This window comes from Didymosphaeria variabile, assembly GCF_027946475.1.
Source record: "Didymosphaeria variabile strain IMI 356815 chromosome Unknown scaffold_4, whole genome shotgun sequence".
Lineage (NCBI taxonomy): Eukaryota > Fungi > Ascomycota > Dothideomycetes > Pleosporales > Didymosphaeriaceae > Didymosphaeria > Didymosphaeria variabile.
This window is the reverse complement of record NW_026611623.1, coordinates 2,918,340-2,937,449: the sequence shown is the minus strand read 5'-3', so window position 1 is coordinate 2,937,449 and position 19,110 is coordinate 2,918,340. Positions and strand designations below refer to the sequence as shown.

The 19,110-nt window shown below is 53.7% G+C and overlaps 5 protein-coding genes across 5 annotated transcripts; 4 read left to right on the top strand and 1 right to left on the bottom strand.

Moving 5' to 3' along the window:
• Positions 1–470: 470 nt before the first annotated feature.
• Positions 471–4,208, top strand: STU1 (suppressor of tub2 mutation; the record flags this gene model as incomplete). The annotated part of the gene is made up of 4 exons (XM_056214657.1): positions 471–926; positions 981–1,099; positions 1,149–2,054; positions 2,105–4,208. 4 exons carry the CDS (start codon positions 471–473, stop codon positions 4,206–4,208), a joined length of 3,585 nt encoding a protein of 1,194 aa, XP_056071924.1.
• Positions 4,209–5,477: 1,269 nt separating this feature from the next.
• Positions 5,478–6,587, top strand: N0V89_005882 (uncharacterized protein; the record flags this gene model as incomplete). The annotated part of the gene is made up of 1 exon (XM_056214656.1): positions 5,478–6,587. One exon carries the CDS (start codon positions 5,478–5,480, stop codon positions 6,585–6,587), a length of 1,110 nt encoding a protein of 369 aa, XP_056071923.1.
• Positions 6,588–7,642: 1,055 nt separating this feature from the next.
• Positions 7,643–8,366, top strand: N0V89_005881 (uncharacterized protein; the record flags this gene model as incomplete). The annotated part of the gene is made up of 3 exons (XM_056214655.1): positions 7,643–7,810; positions 7,866–8,053; positions 8,171–8,366. 3 exons carry the CDS (start codon positions 7,643–7,645, stop codon positions 8,364–8,366), a joined length of 552 nt encoding a protein of 183 aa, XP_056071922.1.
• A 2,423-nt stretch (positions 8,367–10,789) lies between these two features.
• On the bottom strand, positions 10,790–12,011 carry N0V89_005880 (uncharacterized protein; the record flags this gene model as incomplete). Its single annotated transcript, XM_056214654.1, has 2 exons — positions 10,790–11,545; positions 11,592–12,011. 2 exons carry the CDS (start codon positions 12,009–12,011, stop codon positions 10,790–10,792), a joined length of 1,176 nt encoding a protein of 391 aa, XP_056071921.1.
• Positions 12,012–14,990: 2,979 nt separating this feature from the next.
• On the top strand, positions 14,991–18,768 carry RGA2 (Rho-type gtpase-activating protein; the record flags this gene model as incomplete). The annotated part of the gene is made up of 5 exons (XM_056214653.1): positions 14,991–15,068; positions 15,121–15,151; positions 15,219–15,761; positions 15,840–18,568; positions 18,619–18,768. 5 exons carry the CDS (start codon positions 14,991–14,993, stop codon positions 18,766–18,768), a joined length of 3,531 nt encoding a protein of 1,176 aa, XP_056071920.1.
• Between the last annotated feature and the right edge of the window lie 342 nt (positions 18,769–19,110).

Genomic DNA, 19,110 nt, shown 5'->3' with positions numbered 1-19,110 from the left:
CTAGGACTCAAGTGTGATGAACGATCTTCACAAGGTTACGATGGTCTCACAAGCTTGATAGATCATAGAGGTAGAATACTGCTTTTCCTCGATGACCGAACAGTGTGAAGGAGCGACGGAAGCATGGAGTATCATACGGCCCTTCGGCTTCCGCGAGGGTGTAGCAGAAGCGCGTCCGCCCGATAGGACCGCCACATGGGTCACCGCGAAGCTGCATCCCGGAAGCGCATCTAATAGTAAGTCGGTGCGCTGGCGCCATGTTACACGTCTACCAGGCACTTATTGCCGACGGGCGTTGTGGTGTGGGGGCGACTGGTTGCCGATGAAACGAATGGCCAAAACACGCCAAGCAAAGAGAAAGCGGGCAGTTGAGCTGGCCGGCCCTGGTCAAACAACAACACCACACACACAGCTCTGTCTGCCTCATGTACCCCGCAACCCTCAACACACCACAATAACACTTGCCCACCATGGAGGACCAAGTAGCGGCCCTCCTCGCGGCCCTCAAGAAGCCCTCGACCAATGTCGACACGCGCCTGCAGCTGTTTGCCGCTGTAAAATCGTCCATCAAGCATGGTCGCGTCCCGGAGTCCTGTCAGGCGTCAACTTTCGAATGCATACGGATTGCCATGAGCGCCACCACCTCTGCAGCATTGGTCTCTACCGGTTTCGCGACTTTGAGCCATTTCATCAAGCGATTGCAGCTGCAAGACGAGACGTCCATTATCACATCGCAGTCCGGCAGACTTCTTGCCATTCTCGTTGATCGCCTGGGCGATGCGCGCGAAAGCCACCGACACGCCGCCGGGCAGCTCCTCGCCGACCTGCATCCATTGTGTCCTCTAGAGGTCGAGACCGTCATTCAAAATGCCATGAAGGGCGCGAACCCGCGCGCCAAAGAGGCCTCGATGCCCTGCCTCGTCAAGGTACGTGCCCCATTTCTTCGGAACGTATGACACTGGCTTAATGCGCGCATACAGATGAACAAGACGGATAGCCTCCCCTTCAAGTCTTACGTACCCCAGCTTGTAGCAAACCTCGAAGACGCCGACGCAGGCGTCCGCGAGTCTGCCAAAACTGCCGTAGTGGACCTTTTTAGGTGAGAGTCTTCACCGCAGTGCTCAAGTGGCATGCTAACGGAAGCACAGAACGGCGCCAGAGCGCGCCAAGGTAGATCTGAAGAAGCAGCTTGTAGCTGCCAACGTGCGCAAGACCATCGCGACCTACATTACTACCCACATGGATGGCGCCAGTCCCGTCGAAGCGGATACGCCGCCGCCGCCGCCGCCTCCGGTCCGACCTATAACGGCAGCACGCGCCCATACCCTACAGCCGGATACAGGCTTCGCCGACAGCATCCTCAGCGAAAAGCCTCCGCCAAGTGAGCCCGTGTCCATGGACCCGCTGCATATTTACACACAGCGCGAGCTAGAAGACATATTTCGGGATATGGCACCCCATTTCGAGGGGAAAGAGTCCGAGCAGAACTGGATAGCGCGAGACAAAAATACGACCAAGTTACGGCGGATAACGAAAGGCAATGCGCCAAGTGAGTTTCACGGTACATTCATTGTGGGTGTGAAGTCTCTGCTGGACGGAATCACGAAAGTTGCAACTTCATTGCGTACAACAATGTCGACAAATGGATGCCAGCTGGTGCAGGAGCTTGCAGCCACTCTAGGACCCGCGATAGACCAATGGGTAGAGATTTTACTGCAGACTTTCATCAAAATGTGCGCTGCGACCAAGAACATTGCCGCACAAAATGGCAACGCGACTGTGGAGGCCATTATGTCCAATGCATCATACACGAACCGTCTGCTTCAGCATGTTTCGTTTGGATCGCAAGACAAGAACGTGCAGCCGCGGTGCTTTTCCTCGGGTTGGGTAAAAGCCTTGATTCGCAAGCACAAATCACAACTTGAGCATTCTGGACTGGACACGATCGAAAAAGTCTTGAAAAAAGGTCTTACCGATGCTAACCCAAAGGTTCGAGAAGCGTATCGAAGCACATACTGGACGTTCGCCCTCGTCTGGCCTCAGAAGGCTGAAGCGTATGTAGATAGTCGTTCTATAGGAGATTCGTGCGCTAACACCTGCATAGGATATTCAACACACTTGAGAAGCGAGAGAAGAACGGACTAGAGAAAGATCCCAACAATCCCAATGCATCACTTGCATCATCACAAAGCAGTACATCCGCGTTCTCAAAGTCTGTGGGCCCTGGGGCTGGAAGGGAATTGCTCAAGGCGAAGATTGCTGAGCAACGGAGAGCAAAGATGGGCGCAGGCAATGGTGTTCCCGAACGCCCCAGTTCTGCTCAAGCTACTTACTCACCTGCGAAATCGCAATCAGCGAAATCACTAGGCTCTTCCAAGTCAGCGGCGAATAGTGCATCAACATCGTCTAGTCTGGGCAGACCACCTTCGGCACTCGGGAGCGCAACTAAATCGGCCCTGTCAGGTAACGGTACTGGCTCTTTGATGAGCGGTACAGCTAGACGACCAATGCGTCGGCCTGAACTACACAGGCCTGCAACAGCCGATCCTTATGCAATACGACGTGCAGGCACAGGCAAGGTGACTCCGTCAATGACAACACCCGAGAAGACCCCCGCTGCAACAACGAGTAAGAAAGCCATCGCACCAAAAAGCATCAGCCGCCCACGAGCGCAGACTCAGAATAGCCCAAACATCAGCCCGGTTCGTAGTAAGTCTAGGCTAGGTGAAGTTGCAACACATCGCAAAGCGCCCAGCACAAGTTCGCGACACGGCAGTCCAGCTGTTAGTCCTCGCAAGGATGAGGATCTAACATTGGTCAAACCCTTTGTGCGCTCGCAAAGTCACCACGAACCTAGTGGCGTTCCATTTCGATACCAACAAATTGATACCGCTTCGGCCGACACTGACGTGCTTGATATTGGAGACGAAGACAACTTCACCATGGTCATTCCGAATCTCGGTAGGCCAGAGGTTCAGCTAGCGCAGCACAGCCCACCGAAACCGATGACATCGTCAAGTCGATTGGCGGTAGCAAGTCCCCGTAACTCGCCTCTGAAGAGCCCTAAATCCATGGGTGACACGGGTGTCGGATCCGCTCGAAGCATTCGCATGCGGTCGCCAGATCGGCCAAGCACCCGGGTAACGGAAGCCCAGGAGGAGGTTCAGGTATACGAAGACCCGTTCGAAGGCGATGAACCAACTACTGTCCCAACAGAAGCCGAGAAACCAGTCTTGGAAGAGCTACCTTTGAACGAGAAGAACGCCGAGCGCACAAATAGTTCCCAGAGCCTCGATGGGAACACTATGATGGGCGAGGCAGCTGGGACACCCACACGCGGTCACCACAAGACGACTAGCACTGGAAGCGTTATGCACACAGAGACAGCGGAGGCGAACGGCCCCGAAGTCCTCAAGAACCGACAGCTCCTTGCCAGTGGTATTAAGAAGATCCAGAGCCAGACGGTGGAAGCACACATGTTCCGACGACTTCAGGACATGGTAAAATCGAACCAGGATATATGGGGCTCCGACGACGAGAAATTCAGCGAATTACTTGTGGCTTGCCTGGAGTATCTCGAAACTCCTGCCGACCTTCTGAAGGCGCCCCCCGCGAAAGTGGCCAACCTCAAGGTCCAGGCGCTGGCGACCATCCGTGCCATGCTGTCTTTGTACCGCAAAGAGACGGCCCGGCACTTTTCTCGCGTGCTCTGCACTCTGCTGCAGACAAAGTCACAGTACGAAAACAGCTCACACATTGCTACGGACCTCGAGGCCACCGCCGATGAGATTGTCCGCTACGGTCAAACGTCCGATTGTTTGGATGCCGTGCTTTCTCTGGTCGAAGGCACGCCTGTATCCACCCCAACCTCTTCTCCCAACTCAAAGTCTTCATCGATGTCCTCGTCGTCAATTCCATCCAACCGGACAACAACGATGGCACTCAGCACACTTTCTTCGCTCATTCAGATCTCCGGCGCTAAAAACACACCCTTGACGCACGAACAGACCGCCCGCTTGGGTAGACTAGCTGTACGATGTCTGGACGATACCGACGCTGATGTGCGCAAAGCCGACATCGACGTCTGCGTCTCGCTGCACGAGCGCATTGGTGGCGAAAAAGAAGTTTTTTGGAAGGCCGTTGCAGGCGCACGGGAACAACATCTTAATCTTTTGACTTACTATCTTGCGAAGCGCAGCAAGGCTTAGACAGCTTTGTATTGTTGGTGACGAGGTTTGGAGTAACGAGACATCGGCTGGCCCATCCAGATCTCTTTCCCGTCTCGTTCTTGTACCACCTCGCTCCATCCTCATATCATGAATGGCGTTCGGGCATTTCGGGGGTTGGGGTCAGTTCTTCATCATGGCGTTGCAAGAAAAGTAGGCGGTTCGGTCCAGGTCTGGGGGGCATATCTTCCAAGAGTAGCAGTTGCTTGTACGTTTGGTCTTTGGCAGTCTCTTCGAGTTCTTCGGTTCGTTTCGTCTTGGTTCGGCAGCGGAAGATGTAGTCTTGTTTAATATATGAATCTCTTCATCGTTAAGCTCCTTTGATGCTATGTGTTCTACAAGTGCATCCAATGGATGATTGTTTGTGGCCAGATATGCGGATTGACTGCCGTTTCCGAATACCGGCTGTCGTGCAACCCCGGGGGTCGTTTCTCCCGCCGGGACCTTGCAAAGTTACTGCTCATTTTCTACAGATGGGGGAGGTTTTGCGGTGTAGCTGCTGCGTATACCCCCAAAACAGAGACTTAGAGCACCTTGAAACCCGACCGGACCACGACTATTTCAAGAGCATCTTTACGGATTAGGGGTTATAAAAGAACATTAAAGAATGGCGCTCTGTACCGTACGCATAGAACCCCCGCCGCCAAGATACTGCTGTCACACGAATCAAGTGGCGAAACTTAGCCTTGTTAGGTCAAGTGTACGCCGGAAGAACCGTTCCTCGATCCACCCACCAACTTCACCCATCCTCACGACAGCTTTAAGCTCACCGACTCAAAGCGGCTTGAACGAGCATAGGAATCGAAACATACGGCCGTTGAAGACCTATCCAAAGCCGGGTAATGGCGGGTGGCTTACGCAAGTATCACACTAAGAGTCGGAACGGCTGCAGCCAATGTAAGAAACGAAGGAAAAAGGTACCGCGTCATCTCATTGCCCTCGCAGGATTAGCATGACCATGGCTTCGGTAGGAGCCATACGCCCTGCAAATCGTCTTGCATCTACTGGAATGCTGTGGTAGAAAGTGCGGTTCACTTACTCGATACAGTGTGACATGCGGATGCCCAAGTGTGGGAACTGCACAAAGTGGGGAACGACATGCGACTTCACCGCGTGGAGCGCAGCGGTTCGCCCGCTAATCGAAAAGCAATTTGCCGCGTCAGTACCTCTACTTCATGCATACCAGGTGCACCAGACAGTACTGAACGTTATCGTAGAGCCCTGCCTACAGAAGACGCACTAGCCTACCCGATGCCGTTAGCTAGCTTCGACGCCGACGACCTGGGTCTTCTTCGACATTATGCAACTACGTCCTCCCTTACTCTTGCGCCCAAAGATACTCTCCACTTGTTCCAGGTCAACGTGCCTGGCGAAGCAAAGTCTCATTTGTTTCTTATGCACAGCGTTTTAGCCTTCTCTGCGCTGCATCTTTCTGTCATCGATACCCGTAATCGAGATCGTCATATCCACAATGCGTTCAAGCAGCACCAAGAAGCCCTGGTCTCTTTTCGCGAGTCGGTCAAAGAAGTCACAGTCGAGAATGGCGGGGCCATTACCGCGTTTTCGTTCTTGATCCTTGTCTATACCATCGGCCTTCCCATTGTTTTCGGTTTCGATAACGCAACCAGTCCGCTGGATTCCTTTATTGATATTTTGCAAATACTTCGAGGAGCGTGGGCTGCCCTTGGCCCGAATATGGCAGGTGTCGAGAGCGGTAAATTACGAGAGCTGGTAAAACCACAGCCTATGAAGCGGAAGCCCTGCGTGATGCACGCCATGGGAGCAAAAGTCATTCGCTCCCTCAGCCACTTCCTAGACACCTCGTCCATTGTCGAAGACGAGCATCGTCAGACCTACCGCGAGGCTTTGATGCATTGGGAACGATTCTTCATGAACTCGCCATGCAAGCCACCACTTTGGGCAAATGCACTCGTATGGACGATGACTGCTCCGCACGCCTACTTCAAACTCTTGCAGGAGAGAAGACCTTTTGCCCTGATCATTTTTGCAAACTGGGCCATCGCACTCGTCCGGGCTCCTAATATGTGGTTCAACGCTTGGGCAAGAGAGGTGGTCGCTGACATATGGCAGATATCCGACAAAGAGACCAGGAAAGGATTGATGTGGCCAGCGGAGGTGTGCGGCATCATACCAAAGAACTTCCATCCCCCGGACTGCGTATGCTGGGAATGTCGTGCAGGAGACCCATACCTGTCGGTTCGCGATTCGGCAGCTGCGGTCCTGGTGGACAGGACAAGGGGAGATATACCAAGAGAAAGTCCTGAGAGGCAACTACAGCCCGTTCAGCCCTATACGATCGTGGAGCAACCTGCCTTCCAGAATCTGATGAAGACGGTATGAGAAACGGAAGCCCTCCCCTGCTACGGATCGGGCAGTCTCTTTGTCATCTTCAATGGAGGACACCCGAAAGGTCATCACTCACTGTTTCGGACCAGAGCCTCAACCGAACCTGCGCCTCTTGCGCGGCGTCGCTGAGCTGTCTCTGCGGAGGATACCTGGACGCTCACTTGTAAAGGAGGAACTCTGAAGCGTTCTCCGGTCCTTTCCGTATACGCGCTACGCAACGAATCACGCAATCGCACATGTATTGCTACGCCATTGCGATATCCTCGTCCAGAATGTGGTTCCTTTCCACAGTGTTTGGGTTCATGATGCTTGTCATCGCGCACGGACGTAGTGATCGGACTCCCCCTTACTTCGCGCCCACTGTGGAGCGCACGTCCTACAGCTTGGGGCTGGGCCACTGGGCGTTCGACTCAGGCGTACGAGCAAGGTCTAGACAAGTAGGCGTATAGCGGACTTTGTAGCGAAAGACGAGTGTTCGCAATCTGCCCAAGGCGCCTGATGTGAGGTCGGCATCCGGACCCCGTCTAACCAATCACAACGCTTGTAGGGCCGCCTCCACCCTCACCTTCGCTGTACCTGCGCCATCTCGCTCCCTATCGAACAAAAAGATCTATCCAGTGTTTCGCATTATTCTATGGCGCTTCGCCCCGCGAGTGCGCAAACATTACACCCACGCGCTTGGGGACTTAAGGTTTGCCGATCCATTCTGGGTTGGCCCGTAATGCTCACTGTCTAATTGCGAGCTGCATCGGACTCCCCTTGGCAACGGTGTTTGCCCTCTCATATAAGGCACGATGAGCTCCGGAGGCACGGGTGCTCTCTTTTTCCTTTGGCTCGCACGCTTGCTCACGCCCCGACTTGTTGTCTTACAACGCTTTCGCTCTTTACGCTGCCTTCGCGCTCCACGCTCCGCTGCTGGACGCTGCCACTCGTTTAACTAACTCTTCGCGTCCGTGTCTATTTTCGAAGTAAACTTTTAGTCCAAACATATCAGCCAGCGTCGCATATCTGCACCTTAAGAAAGAATCAAACCTCCAATCGACTTCATCATGCGCACCTCCTTCGCTGTTCTCGCTCTGCTGGGCGCCGTCCCCACTTTCGCAGCCGCCTATCCTGCTTCCAGCTCGTACGGCTCCGGTCCCGACGACACTCCGTCTACTCCCACCTATGGCTCTGGCTCTGGTACTGGATCTAGCTCAGCTTCAGGTGATGCTCCTGTACGTACTCCTCTACCCACATCAACGATTCATGCAGTACTAACGGTTTGTGCAGGACTTCAGCAACGACGGCGCATGCACACTCTACAAAGCCAAGAACCTCGCCGGCAAGACTTCGCCCACCGATTACACGCCCATCCCCGCCGACTCCGGATGCCTCGATCTGAGCAGCTTGTACGGGGCTTGGGAGGGCAAGACCCGCAGCTTGGTCGTGCAGGAGGGGTATAAATGTGATTTCTACACGTAAGATTCTCCCTTCCCCATCCCGTCCACACGAGACCCCGCAAATGCCTCACCACTACGATTACTATTCTCAACTTGAGTGGGCACCTTGGAGGACGATGCTAACGTGGGATCCAGCGACTTCACATGCCCAACCTCCTCCACACCTCTCTGCCTCAACGCCTCGGACAAGAAAATCACCAAGAAGACGCTGCCCGCCGCGTGGGACCAGAAGATCAAGAGTGTCAAGTGCGAGAAGATGGAGACCTCCAAGCCTAAGCCAAAGCCCTCTCCCAAGCCTACGCCTTCTGAGGCCCCCTCCTCTTCCTACTAGATAGCCTGCTCGGTCATTGATCTTGCTTCAGCATAGGTACGCGTAGTGTGTGCCTGAGTGTACTGTTCGATACCCATCAATTCCTTTCTCCGTTTGGAGCCCGTAAGGAGCTTGTACAGTAATGATAATTTTCAGGGAAAATGCTGAGTTGCTGAGCATCTGTCGTGATGTTCCAAATTCCAATGCGATGTGATGGTACTGGCGCGTATATGAAAGTCCAGAGCTGTTGGCGTCTGCAGTGCAACAAAAAGCACGGAGTGGAATTGTGATGGAAACGCGGACGTTATATGCTTTGGCGCGTTGTGATGGCGTGACGGTCAGCTAACGGAGAAGTGTCTGACTCCGATGGTGGCCGAGACCGTATGTCCTAAGTTGGGTCTCGTGACCTGAAGTTACTGAGTGAATAGCGGAGAATGGATGCCTTTTCAGGTGAATTGAATACTGCGTCCGAAAGAACGTCCTCTCATGCACACTCTGGGATAAGAGCCCCCACGTATCTTCAGGAAGAACCTTACAACGCAGAAAGCCAGTACATTGTACCACCCGAGCCAACCTTATCCAAGCAGTAAACCCGCCACCCGAACTCGGGTCTCATCCGTTCCATTTAACGTGTTGAGCTTTCCCACGAACATATTAACGTGCAGCGTCCGTGGATAAGGAAGTTGATGATATCGTATGCAATGTATACGAAGATCAGATAGGTCCCGAGGAAGAGAGCTACCCAACTCTTTACACAGCTCTTCCAATTGCCTTTCCAATTGCCCTGCCTAACGTCCTTCCAACTATTCGTCCAATCGTTTTTCTCAACGTCCTTCCAATAGTCCCCCCAATCGTCCTTCCAATTGGTTGAGGGATTCTTGTACCAGCCAGCTACTGAGGCGAGGCATAGGAGGGAGTCGAAGGTGAGGCGGAGCAGTGTGGGCCAAGGGAATTTGCAAGACATGTTGGGGAGGTATTGACTAGGCGTTTGGGATTCAGGAGCTGTCAATGACGGGCTCGGAAGTATCTATGGTTGAAGGTGGAAGTTGGAAGGGTCGCAGAGCGTTGAGGTGCTGTGGGTCCCCCGACTCAACAACCTTGGAATATTGAACCGCACGGGGCGCTTTGAATCAGTCCAAACGACAGCAAGTTGTAAAGAGCCGCGGTGGCCTAGGTTGAGAATCATGGTCATAGTAGTCGAGCTATGCAGAAAGGAAAGCTCGAGGTTTCTAGAGACTACATAAACTTCGGTGTGGGGATTCACTAAGGTTTCGGCAGGCAAGCAATGCTGTGTGAGAGTAAATGATCTTATCTCATCAATTAGTTGAGAACAAAGACAAGGGCAAAATCCTGCACGGTAGAAGTTCGAAAAAAGAGTATTGCACGTAATTGGTGACGACTCCAAAAATGCGCCATGCCGATGGGACATCTTTCTCAAAACGTAAGCCATATTCAAAGGTTACTTGTCAAAAAGGAAAGCATGTATTAGCACCCAACCAGACAACACCGGACATGTGTACTCAGCCGCACCACTTTGTCGACCACCCTTCACGAATCGCAACTAAAGCTTCAATTCAGAAGCGTCTATTCTGACAATATTAACGTTACCAACATCGATTCACCTAAAAAGGACTTCCGATCCATCTGTAGTATTGCGTTGAACGGAGATTGTGCTGCTAACGCATTGATAGGTGTCGAGCATGCGCTACTGACAAATCCGTTATGGGTCAAACTCGTTCATCCCGAAACCAGGGTCGCGGATAGTTGATCGAGTTCGAAATAGACTATAGTCGAACCGTTCATCTGGCCACTCAGTGAAATCTGGCCACTCAGTGAAATCTGGACATTATTGTAGGAAGCGGGCACAGAAAACCGGGAAAATTATTTATAAGAAAAAGGAGAAGCCAGAGGTAGCCATCTTGACGTAAAGAATTTGTTCCTTGATGCGCCATAAAAGCTGCTGGGATTATCCAAATGCTACTCCCCCACCTTATCATGGCTTTGGGTCAAACTTTTGTTAGTTCTATGACGTTCTCACTCCGTCGTCGGTACCCTGTTCCACCGTCTACTACGACTAAAAGTAAGTTGTTCAACAGAAATCGACCAATGATAGGGTGAATATGTCATCGAAATCGATCAGGTGGGGAGGGACGTTCTAGACGACAATAATGTCGTACAGCTACAAAGGTTACGGGCTCGCTGACATGACTTGCAGTGAGGGGTCCAGCGAATACAGAACCATGAAGGATCACACAGCAAGGGACATTAGGAGTGGTAACATTCGATAATCATTGAGAACGACGAATATGCTTGGAATACGGAATGCATCCTTGGTGCCTAGCAGCTATCTCCTAAAAGTTCCTGTCATTGCTCCACGTTCGTACAGCCAGACAATGAGTGTCCAGACCCTCTCTCTCCAGACCCTCTCTCTCCACTCCATCCCCTCAAGAGCCATTCCCATTGTAAGCCAGAGTATTGTTTGTAGTCGCCCTCGCCAACCACTGGGTCACCCGAAAAGTGACCTTGTTCTTCGTACTCAAAGCCTTGATCCGCTGACAAAGAGCCTCGGGCGTTCTAGGCCCCTCAAGAGTAAGTAGATACGCCCCGAGCCCAGCGACATGCGGAGTCGCCATGCTCGTCCCCGACAGAACCGCAGTCGCATTATCGGTCGTATACCACGTGCTCATGATGTCCACGCCCGGCGCCAAGATATCAACGAGACTTCCGTAGTTGGAGAACGAAGCGAACACATCGTTTCTGTCAGTGGCGCCGACGGTGCAGACGGTGGGCTCGGAAGCTGGCGAGGTCAGGCTCGCTGACTGCGCATCATTCCCCGCCGCAACAGCAACGAACAAGCCTGCCCTGACCGCCTCAGCGACAGCTGCATTTGTAGCCGAGCTGGTCGTTGGACCTCCGAGGCTGAGATTCGCGACTGCTCTTCCGATCCTGCCCGAGTCCGTGGCGTTCTGGATGGCCCACTGAATGCCGGCAATCACATTAGATAGACTGCCTGAGCCGGTGGCGTCGAGGACCTTGACAGCGACGAGCGTCGTTCTCTTCGCGACGCCGTAGGTCCTCGAGCCGATGGTGCCGGCGACATGGGTCCCGTGGCCATTGGCATCTGTGTCGATTTTGTCGCCAGCGAAGTTGTTACCCCAGACGGCACGGCCTTGGAAGTCGTTGTGGGTTGTACGTATACCCTTTCTTAACGTGAGACAGGAAGACTGACAGCATGGGAACACTCACCGTGTCGATCACATAGGCGAAAGAACCCTGGCCTGCAGTGAGATCGTAGACATAATTGTTGTTCCCCCTGTTTCTATGACTGATCCTTCCCAGACCCCATGTTGCGCCGACCTGAGTCGTCAGAGCAGTAGCATAGACCTGGGTGTTGGCCTCAATGAATTCGATACCATCAATCCTCTTCTGAAGTCCGGTCGTAGAGGGAACACCATCTAGACAAAACCCTTTGAAATCACCGAAAGAGTATGTGTGAGTCGGCTTGATGTTGGGGAAAAGAACGGACACGTCTTGTATGACCGTTTCGAGGACCGAATCCTTGTGCACCTTGAAGATCCACGAGCCCGGAATCCTCTCTGGCTTGATGACGAGTGGGCCAGCGAAGACTGCTGGCAAGAGCGGAAGGAAATTGATGAAGGAACGCATGCTGCACGTAATGTTGAAAGATGCGGATGAGATGGGAAGAGTATCCTGTCCCTCATTCTTATATTATCGTTTGCGAGAAGGATATGCCACCTCCCACGGTACTGGATCAGCTTCAACGGCGAGTATATGTGATCTCTCGAAAAGCTGATTAGACTCCTTCGTTGACACTATTATGGCGTTCATTACTACTGAGAAGGCTACCTCAACGCTATGTAGCTGTAGCCAATTAGCTTTTCGAGAGATCATACATATCTAAATTATCACAAATCACCGATCATCCCATTGATGTGCACAATTCAGTCATGACTGAAAGATTGCAGACGAAGATCCGCCTTCAAGTTCCACACTCTCATCCACCTGTACCTTAGCCTGTTCGACACGACCCCCTTCGGCCATCCGGGCCTATCCAACGAAGTGGCAGTGTGACCTTCTGGAGTGGACTAATGTGAATATACCATAAGAGACGACGCTGGATGGACAGTTTGTTTCGCTCGACTTGGCACGGCAGCTGATCGCTCAAAGAAGGCATAACCGAGAAGCCACTTGAACCTGTGTAGATTGCTGTAGAAGGGAGGCTTTCATCTGCGTATTTAGTCTATTCTCGAGTACTTCACTTCTACTGAAGGGAACTTGCTCGCTTCTAGTACATGCGACGTCTTAAGATTGAAGTTGGAGGGCGGCATTGTAATACAGGCAGTTGAACGTGGTATTGATAAGTGTCCGGTACCTTCTCTTCATGAGTTCGGCCATGGGTAGGCCTTCTTCCACTACGATAGCACAATTTGTTATCGATGTCACAGAAGCCGCAGAAGCAGCAGTGCGGGCCCTGGAAATTAGCTGTACGACTTGATGGTGCCGAGGTCGATTGTAGCGGTGTGTCAGAAGATTGCATGTTCTGTTGTTGCGTGCGATCTCAAGTACGACAGTACCGCACGGAAAGTAAGAGAGATAGTAGAGATGATATTACGTTGTGGACAAGTTGGAGAGAGATTGACAAGAGAGGTCGCGCTGTCCTTGTTGTGGGCGCTAGAAAGACTGCTTCCTTCTTCGTAACGGTCGTCCGAAGAAAGTATCGGTCCGTAGTCAGCCGTACGGGAGCACGTCGGGAATGTCGGCGGCTTGTGCCTAGTCGGAGATTTCTCGACAGGCGTTTGGGACCGGGCCTGAACAGGGGTGCAGAATGCTTCGGTAGCAGGAAATCGCGGATGCGGCAGGTGCGACGGCAACAGTGCCAGATCATGGGCCTCGAGGACACACAGAGCTCGTACGTGAGCACTCCAATGTCGTTAAGGTGCGCCGCTAGTCTATGCCCAGAGCCATGCTTCCAAACAAACGCCCTAGAACAGAAGGTCGTGAGATTGTGGCTGCGGATATTTTCTGGGGTGTCCATTCCACGGGGCTGGGCCGTTCAGAAGACGTTCACCCGCCGGCAACATGAAACAAAGCGCGTGATTATCTCGGGGCCACGGGTATCAGACGCATGCTAGCCGCGGAGGATAGTCGTAATTCTTGCCCAAATGAACCGAATGCAGGCCTGCCGCATACATACCGTATTCCATACAGCTGAGAGGCGGCTCCAAGGCTGACTGCCCTGCAGCTGAGTGAGAATGTGCACAGGGCCGTGACGCGCATATTGCTCGCGACCCTTCAATCTCCTTCGCGGATGAAGTACGGCATGCTCAGGTCCTCGGGTTGGAGAAGACGTGTAGACGCGTTGGGCATTGGCCAAACCGGTCCCATGCACTGGAACATAGCTTGAATTGTGCAGACGAGGCCGTCTATGAGATGAGGCCTCGACTGCTCCTTCGTGACCAGATATGCGCCCTGACAGCGATCATTGCGGTGGGGACGGTCAGCAGCTGGTGCGCTGCGGAGGCTCAAACAGCGGATCTGTACACGATGTACGTGGATGGTGGCGATGGTGGCATGACGGTGGTCAGGGAGAGGGCAGGTGGGCATGGTGAGAGGTGATGACGAGAGCTGGTGCGGCGGTCTTAGAAGTGCCGCGTCTATCGATAGCAGCAGCCGACTACTACTATTTTGGGCCGTCGTGGTTTGAGGGGTTCGCTCGCTTCCTTCCGGCACGAATCTCGAATGAAACGAGTCCACACACGAGGCTAGCGGTACTGCGTCGTCTGCGCCTGCGAGCGGTGAATGCGAAATGGCACGCAGCACCGCAACGGCGTGGACTGCAGGTGGCGAGACCATTCCATCAGAAGCCACCACAAGTGCGCGCGAGTCAAGCTGCTGCTCTATCGACAAGCCCGTGGTCACTGACAAGGTCAAGGTCAATCGTGAGGGATCTTCGATGTGGAGGCCTTGGCAGCCCTGACCACCATCGCGAAAGACAAGCGTTTCAAATATCGGACCCTGCCACCCTGCGCGCGTGTTGCGCTGCGCTGCGGCTGAGCTGTTGGCATGCACCGTCGCCGTCTGCACAGAGCGATTGTATGCGCGACAGTAGCAGACTATAGCTCGCGCGCGGCCTGTGTCTCGAGCGCTGATTTATACTGCAATTGTGAAAGACCCTTGCGCCCGCAGAGTCTGGCTTGCGCATGGACTGCCGCACATCTGCACCCATTGGCTGGGGTCCACTTCGCAGGAGAGCGGGACAAGTGGACAGCGAGGGCTTGCGTGCCTGCAGACTGTCAAATCACTCTGCGACTCCCGCCGTGCTCAACTCACCACTGCGAATCCCACGACCGCCGTCCAGGTCGCCCGCCCTTCATTCCTCGCCCGTGGCCGCCCCGGGCCTCGTGAGACAAACGGTCGCACACCCGCCGTGAATCGCGTTCGTTCGCTAGCTCTGCCTTCTCCGTCACCTCGACGACAAGCTCTCCGCTCGTAATCAGGGTCCCCTCGCCGTACTCGACTGCTTTCTACCGCCTCCGCCCTCACACGCCCCCACCACCACCGCTGGCATCGGCTGGCCTCCCATCGCCGCCCCGCCCGCCGGCCGCATATCCACTCTAGGGCGCGATGGAGTCGCCCGGAGGATATCCAGAGTCACCGCTGGACCAGGATGATGTCGTCTACCCGTGCAAGGGATGCGGCGAGGTAAGAACAAGACCTATCAGTGCCTCTTCGCAGCGAGCTAACCGCCACGCAGATTCTCGAGGAAGGCAAGGCGTTCGAGCTAGGTATGCACTCGCCCACCGCACCCGGCGCCCTCGCGCCTTCCACCCTACCTTCACTGACGTGCGATAGCGGGAAACCGATGGCACATCGACTGCTTTCGCTGCAACACGTGCGGCACCCTCCTCGACTCGGACGCGAACCTGCTGCTCCTCGGTGACGGCTCGCTCATATGTAACAACTGTACATACAGCTGCAACCACTGCGGCAACAAAATTGAAGACTTGGCCATCTTGACCGGAGACCAGGCCTTTTGTGCAAACTGCTTCCGATGCAGGAACTGCAAGCGCAAGATCGAGAACCTGCGATATGCCCGCACCTCGCAGGGTATCTTTTGCATGTCATGTCATGAATCCTTGATGGCACGCCGCCGAAAGAAAACCAAAAAGCCGCCCTCCTCCTCGGTCCAACCAAAAGTAGACAAGTCGTTGCCCGCATTGCCTCCGAGCGCTGCCACCCAGTTCACCCCTGACATTGATACCCCGTCCGATGTCTTTTCCGAGCCGACTACCACTGATGTGTCTCCTAGGCCGCCGCAACCTAGGCGGAACGAATCCTCACCTGCTAATTTTAGGCGTGAAGCCTCCCCCGCTTCACAGAACGACGCCCGCAGGGGTACGCGCTGTTTCATTTCTCCCAGTTACCCCCGCGTTCGCTCAAATACTGAGAATCCTACTGACAACTCTCCCCTAGACAATGTGACATTGCCTGCGAGCACCTACAGAGAAAACAACCACACAGAGGTGTCCGATAATGGCGATGAGGACGGAACTCTGCTTCCCTTCGCGTTGGACCCAAATCCCGCGCCTGGGCCATCTCCTATCAACAATTCACATAGTAGAGGAGCCGATGCGAAGGCTGCTCGTGACTACTTCAACCGTCCCGTGGGTGGCCATAGGGAAATGCTCAAGGAGAACAGGTCTCGTTCCGCTTCTGCAGAGCGACAGCCGACGAGCCCCCATATTGCGTACCAGGAGAAGGGAAGGCAGCCCTCAGAGCAGCTTGTGGACACACTTCGGAAGCGAAAGGACGGCTCGAGCGACTCGCCTGCTGTCTCTACCGACCGTACACGCAGCCAGCATGCGTCGCCTGCTCCATCGCAATCTGCAGAGGCTTTCAAGCTTCAAGAAGTGCCTAAGAATAAGAGAGCGGAAGCGCGAAAGAACTCCACCGCTCGTTCGCCCTCGCGTGATTCCACTGCCACGGATCTGACTGGAAGGCTTGCTAAACCACCCACCGAGGCGATTGGAAAGTCGCCCGCTCCTGTGGACACGAGCCGTGACGACTCGTCCACAACGTCGAGCTCATCCTTCGGTTCAACCCAGCAACGACCCCCAGTCGAGCGACCAGCACGCGGCGATTCGCTCGCCAATTCTTCGATGAAGTCATCTACTGCAACATCGAGGAAAGAGATCTCCACAGCTTCTCCCACCACGCCTACACTGCCGCAGGCCGAGCGGAAGCCATCTACCACCTCTTCGTACAGCCAGCAAAACGGTCTCTATGGAAACGATAGAGACATGGACCCGCCAGGGCTACCTCAGCGCGCCCCAGGAAGACGCCCACCCCCCTCCACGGATACGTTTGTGTCACCGCGCGCACCTCCTCAACCCCCACCGGCACCACAGAACCACAAAACATCCGAATCCGTGGGTACCATGCATAGCGATGGCTCCAATACGACCTACTCGGCTGGCGGGCTACCTCGCTATAGTGCGCAGGGTGATTTCTCCATGGATGAGGATTTTGCGCGTTTGCTTTCGCATCAGGAAGGTCATGAAAAAGAAGGTGGTATGTTAAGAAAAGTTTCCAATGCCGTCAAAAGCCATGGCCGGAGTCATAGCGACCGCGGCTCGATCACCTCTCGTGGACATGGACATAAAAAATGGCCCACTAATGGCTCCATAGACATCAGCAGCCCGACCATTGCGTCGCCGAACTCTAATGAGGAGGCCGTGAATCTAAGGAATGAACTTCGCCGTGCGCAACAAAGAATCGCTGAACTCGAGGCCGAGAAGAATGGCTTGCAGGAGACCGTGCACAGCGCTGCCGATATTAAACAAGCCAACACAATGCTGAGAGAGAAACGCAACACAATGGCCGTTCTCGACACCCAGCGTGAGATGGTCATTCGCGAGTTGGAAATCATGACCGAGCACCTTAAGAAAGCCAAAGAAAACAGCGGGTCCACCATGGATATAAATCAGCTCAAGTCGGACATCTTGCGAGATTTTGCAAATTCGCTGCAGAAGCTGAAGGACCAGCTCGGTGGCCAGATCGAGGAACTCATTTCAAAACGCACGGCCCTCACCGACGAAATATCCAATTTGATTCAGATGAAGGACAAAGGTTTCCAAGAGTATGAGTCTTTGAGCGCCCAGAACAAGAAGCTTGCCGATATGAACCAAAACCTCATTGAGCAAATTCAATCAACACTCAAGACCAACAAGCAGCACATTGGCAATCAGTCAATTGATGCTGCACGGTCGCCGGCGAATGGTTTGGGCATTTATAGTGCCAACTACAAAGGTGGAAAGTCTGATATATCTGTCGACGCCCGCGAGGTCGTCCATGAGCCATCGTATTCCAATCTGCACGAAGCAGACAGCGAAGCCACCCTGGCGCAACCACAGGTCGTTAACATCCGCAAGACCGGAAAGGCCACCAAATTCTCTAACTGGAAGAAGGGTGGCCAAGCAATCACGAAGAATGTCACCAAAGGCTTCAAAGGAGCGTTCGGTCCAACCGAAACGAAACCAGCGGAAGAGATGAACATTAAAGTCATCGGCACTCCGTACGGATCTACACACACACAGCCAGACTTTGCATCGATGACGACGATGACGAGCTCGCTTAAGAGCCGAGAAGAGGCTCCCCCACGAGGCTGGTTTGGCGCCGGCAAGGCTCCTACAAACAATCCCAGAGACAGGGCGAAGCCGACGCAGCATGAGAACAGCAGCACGCACCAGGTCGACGCTTCAGTATTGTTCGGTTCGGATCTAATCGAGCGATGCGAGTACGAGAAGAGGATGCTTCCTGCAATCGTCAGCCGCTGCATCGAAGAAGTCGAAACCCGAGGAATGGATGTTGAGGGTATCTACCGCAAGAGCGGTGGTTCCTCTCAGGTCAACCATTGCAAGAGTGGATTCGAAGCCAACGACGAATTCGACATCTCGGATCCCGACCTGGACATTCATGCCGTGACCTCGACTTTGAAGAACTACTTCCGCCGTCTACCGACCCCTCTGATCACGTACGCACACTACGACCAATTCTTGGACGCTGGTGTGATTGAGAATCCAGAGCAACGAGCAAGGGCCTTGCGTGCTGTGCTCAAGGAGATTCCTCGTCCGCATTACGACACGCTCCAATTCTTGATTTTCCATCTGGCTCGCGTCATCCAACACTCCAAGGACAACCTGGTATGTTTTCCCACGCCCTGTCCTGACTAGCTTGTGCTAATGTATTCCAGATGACACCGCTCAACCTCGCTGTGGTTTTCGCCCCGACGATTATGCGTCCGACGGATATAAACCGAGAGTTGACCGACATGCAAACACAGAGAAACGCCGTCCAGACGCTTCTCGAAGACCACAAGAACGTCTTCTTCGATGAGGACTAGCTTGACCGTTGTTGCTTCCTCCCGACCTTTTCTGGAAACACGAGCCCCATCAGCGATGCATTTTGCGCTTGCGCCTTTTCAAATCACTTGTAGTAATTCCTGGATCAACGATTGCTGCCATACTACTGTCGATGATCTTTCTCTTTCTATGGCCCACCTTGATGAAGTGGACCATTTCTTCTTCGATTCTTTGTATATGCGCCGATTTATGCATGGACGTACACAAATTGACTACGAAGAGCGAGCGAGCGTCGGCGCGGTCGTCGACTTACCGGACGCACGATGCCATGAACAAAACCTTATTTTTCTCGTGTTCTTGGATCATTTCCAAGGATGATTTCC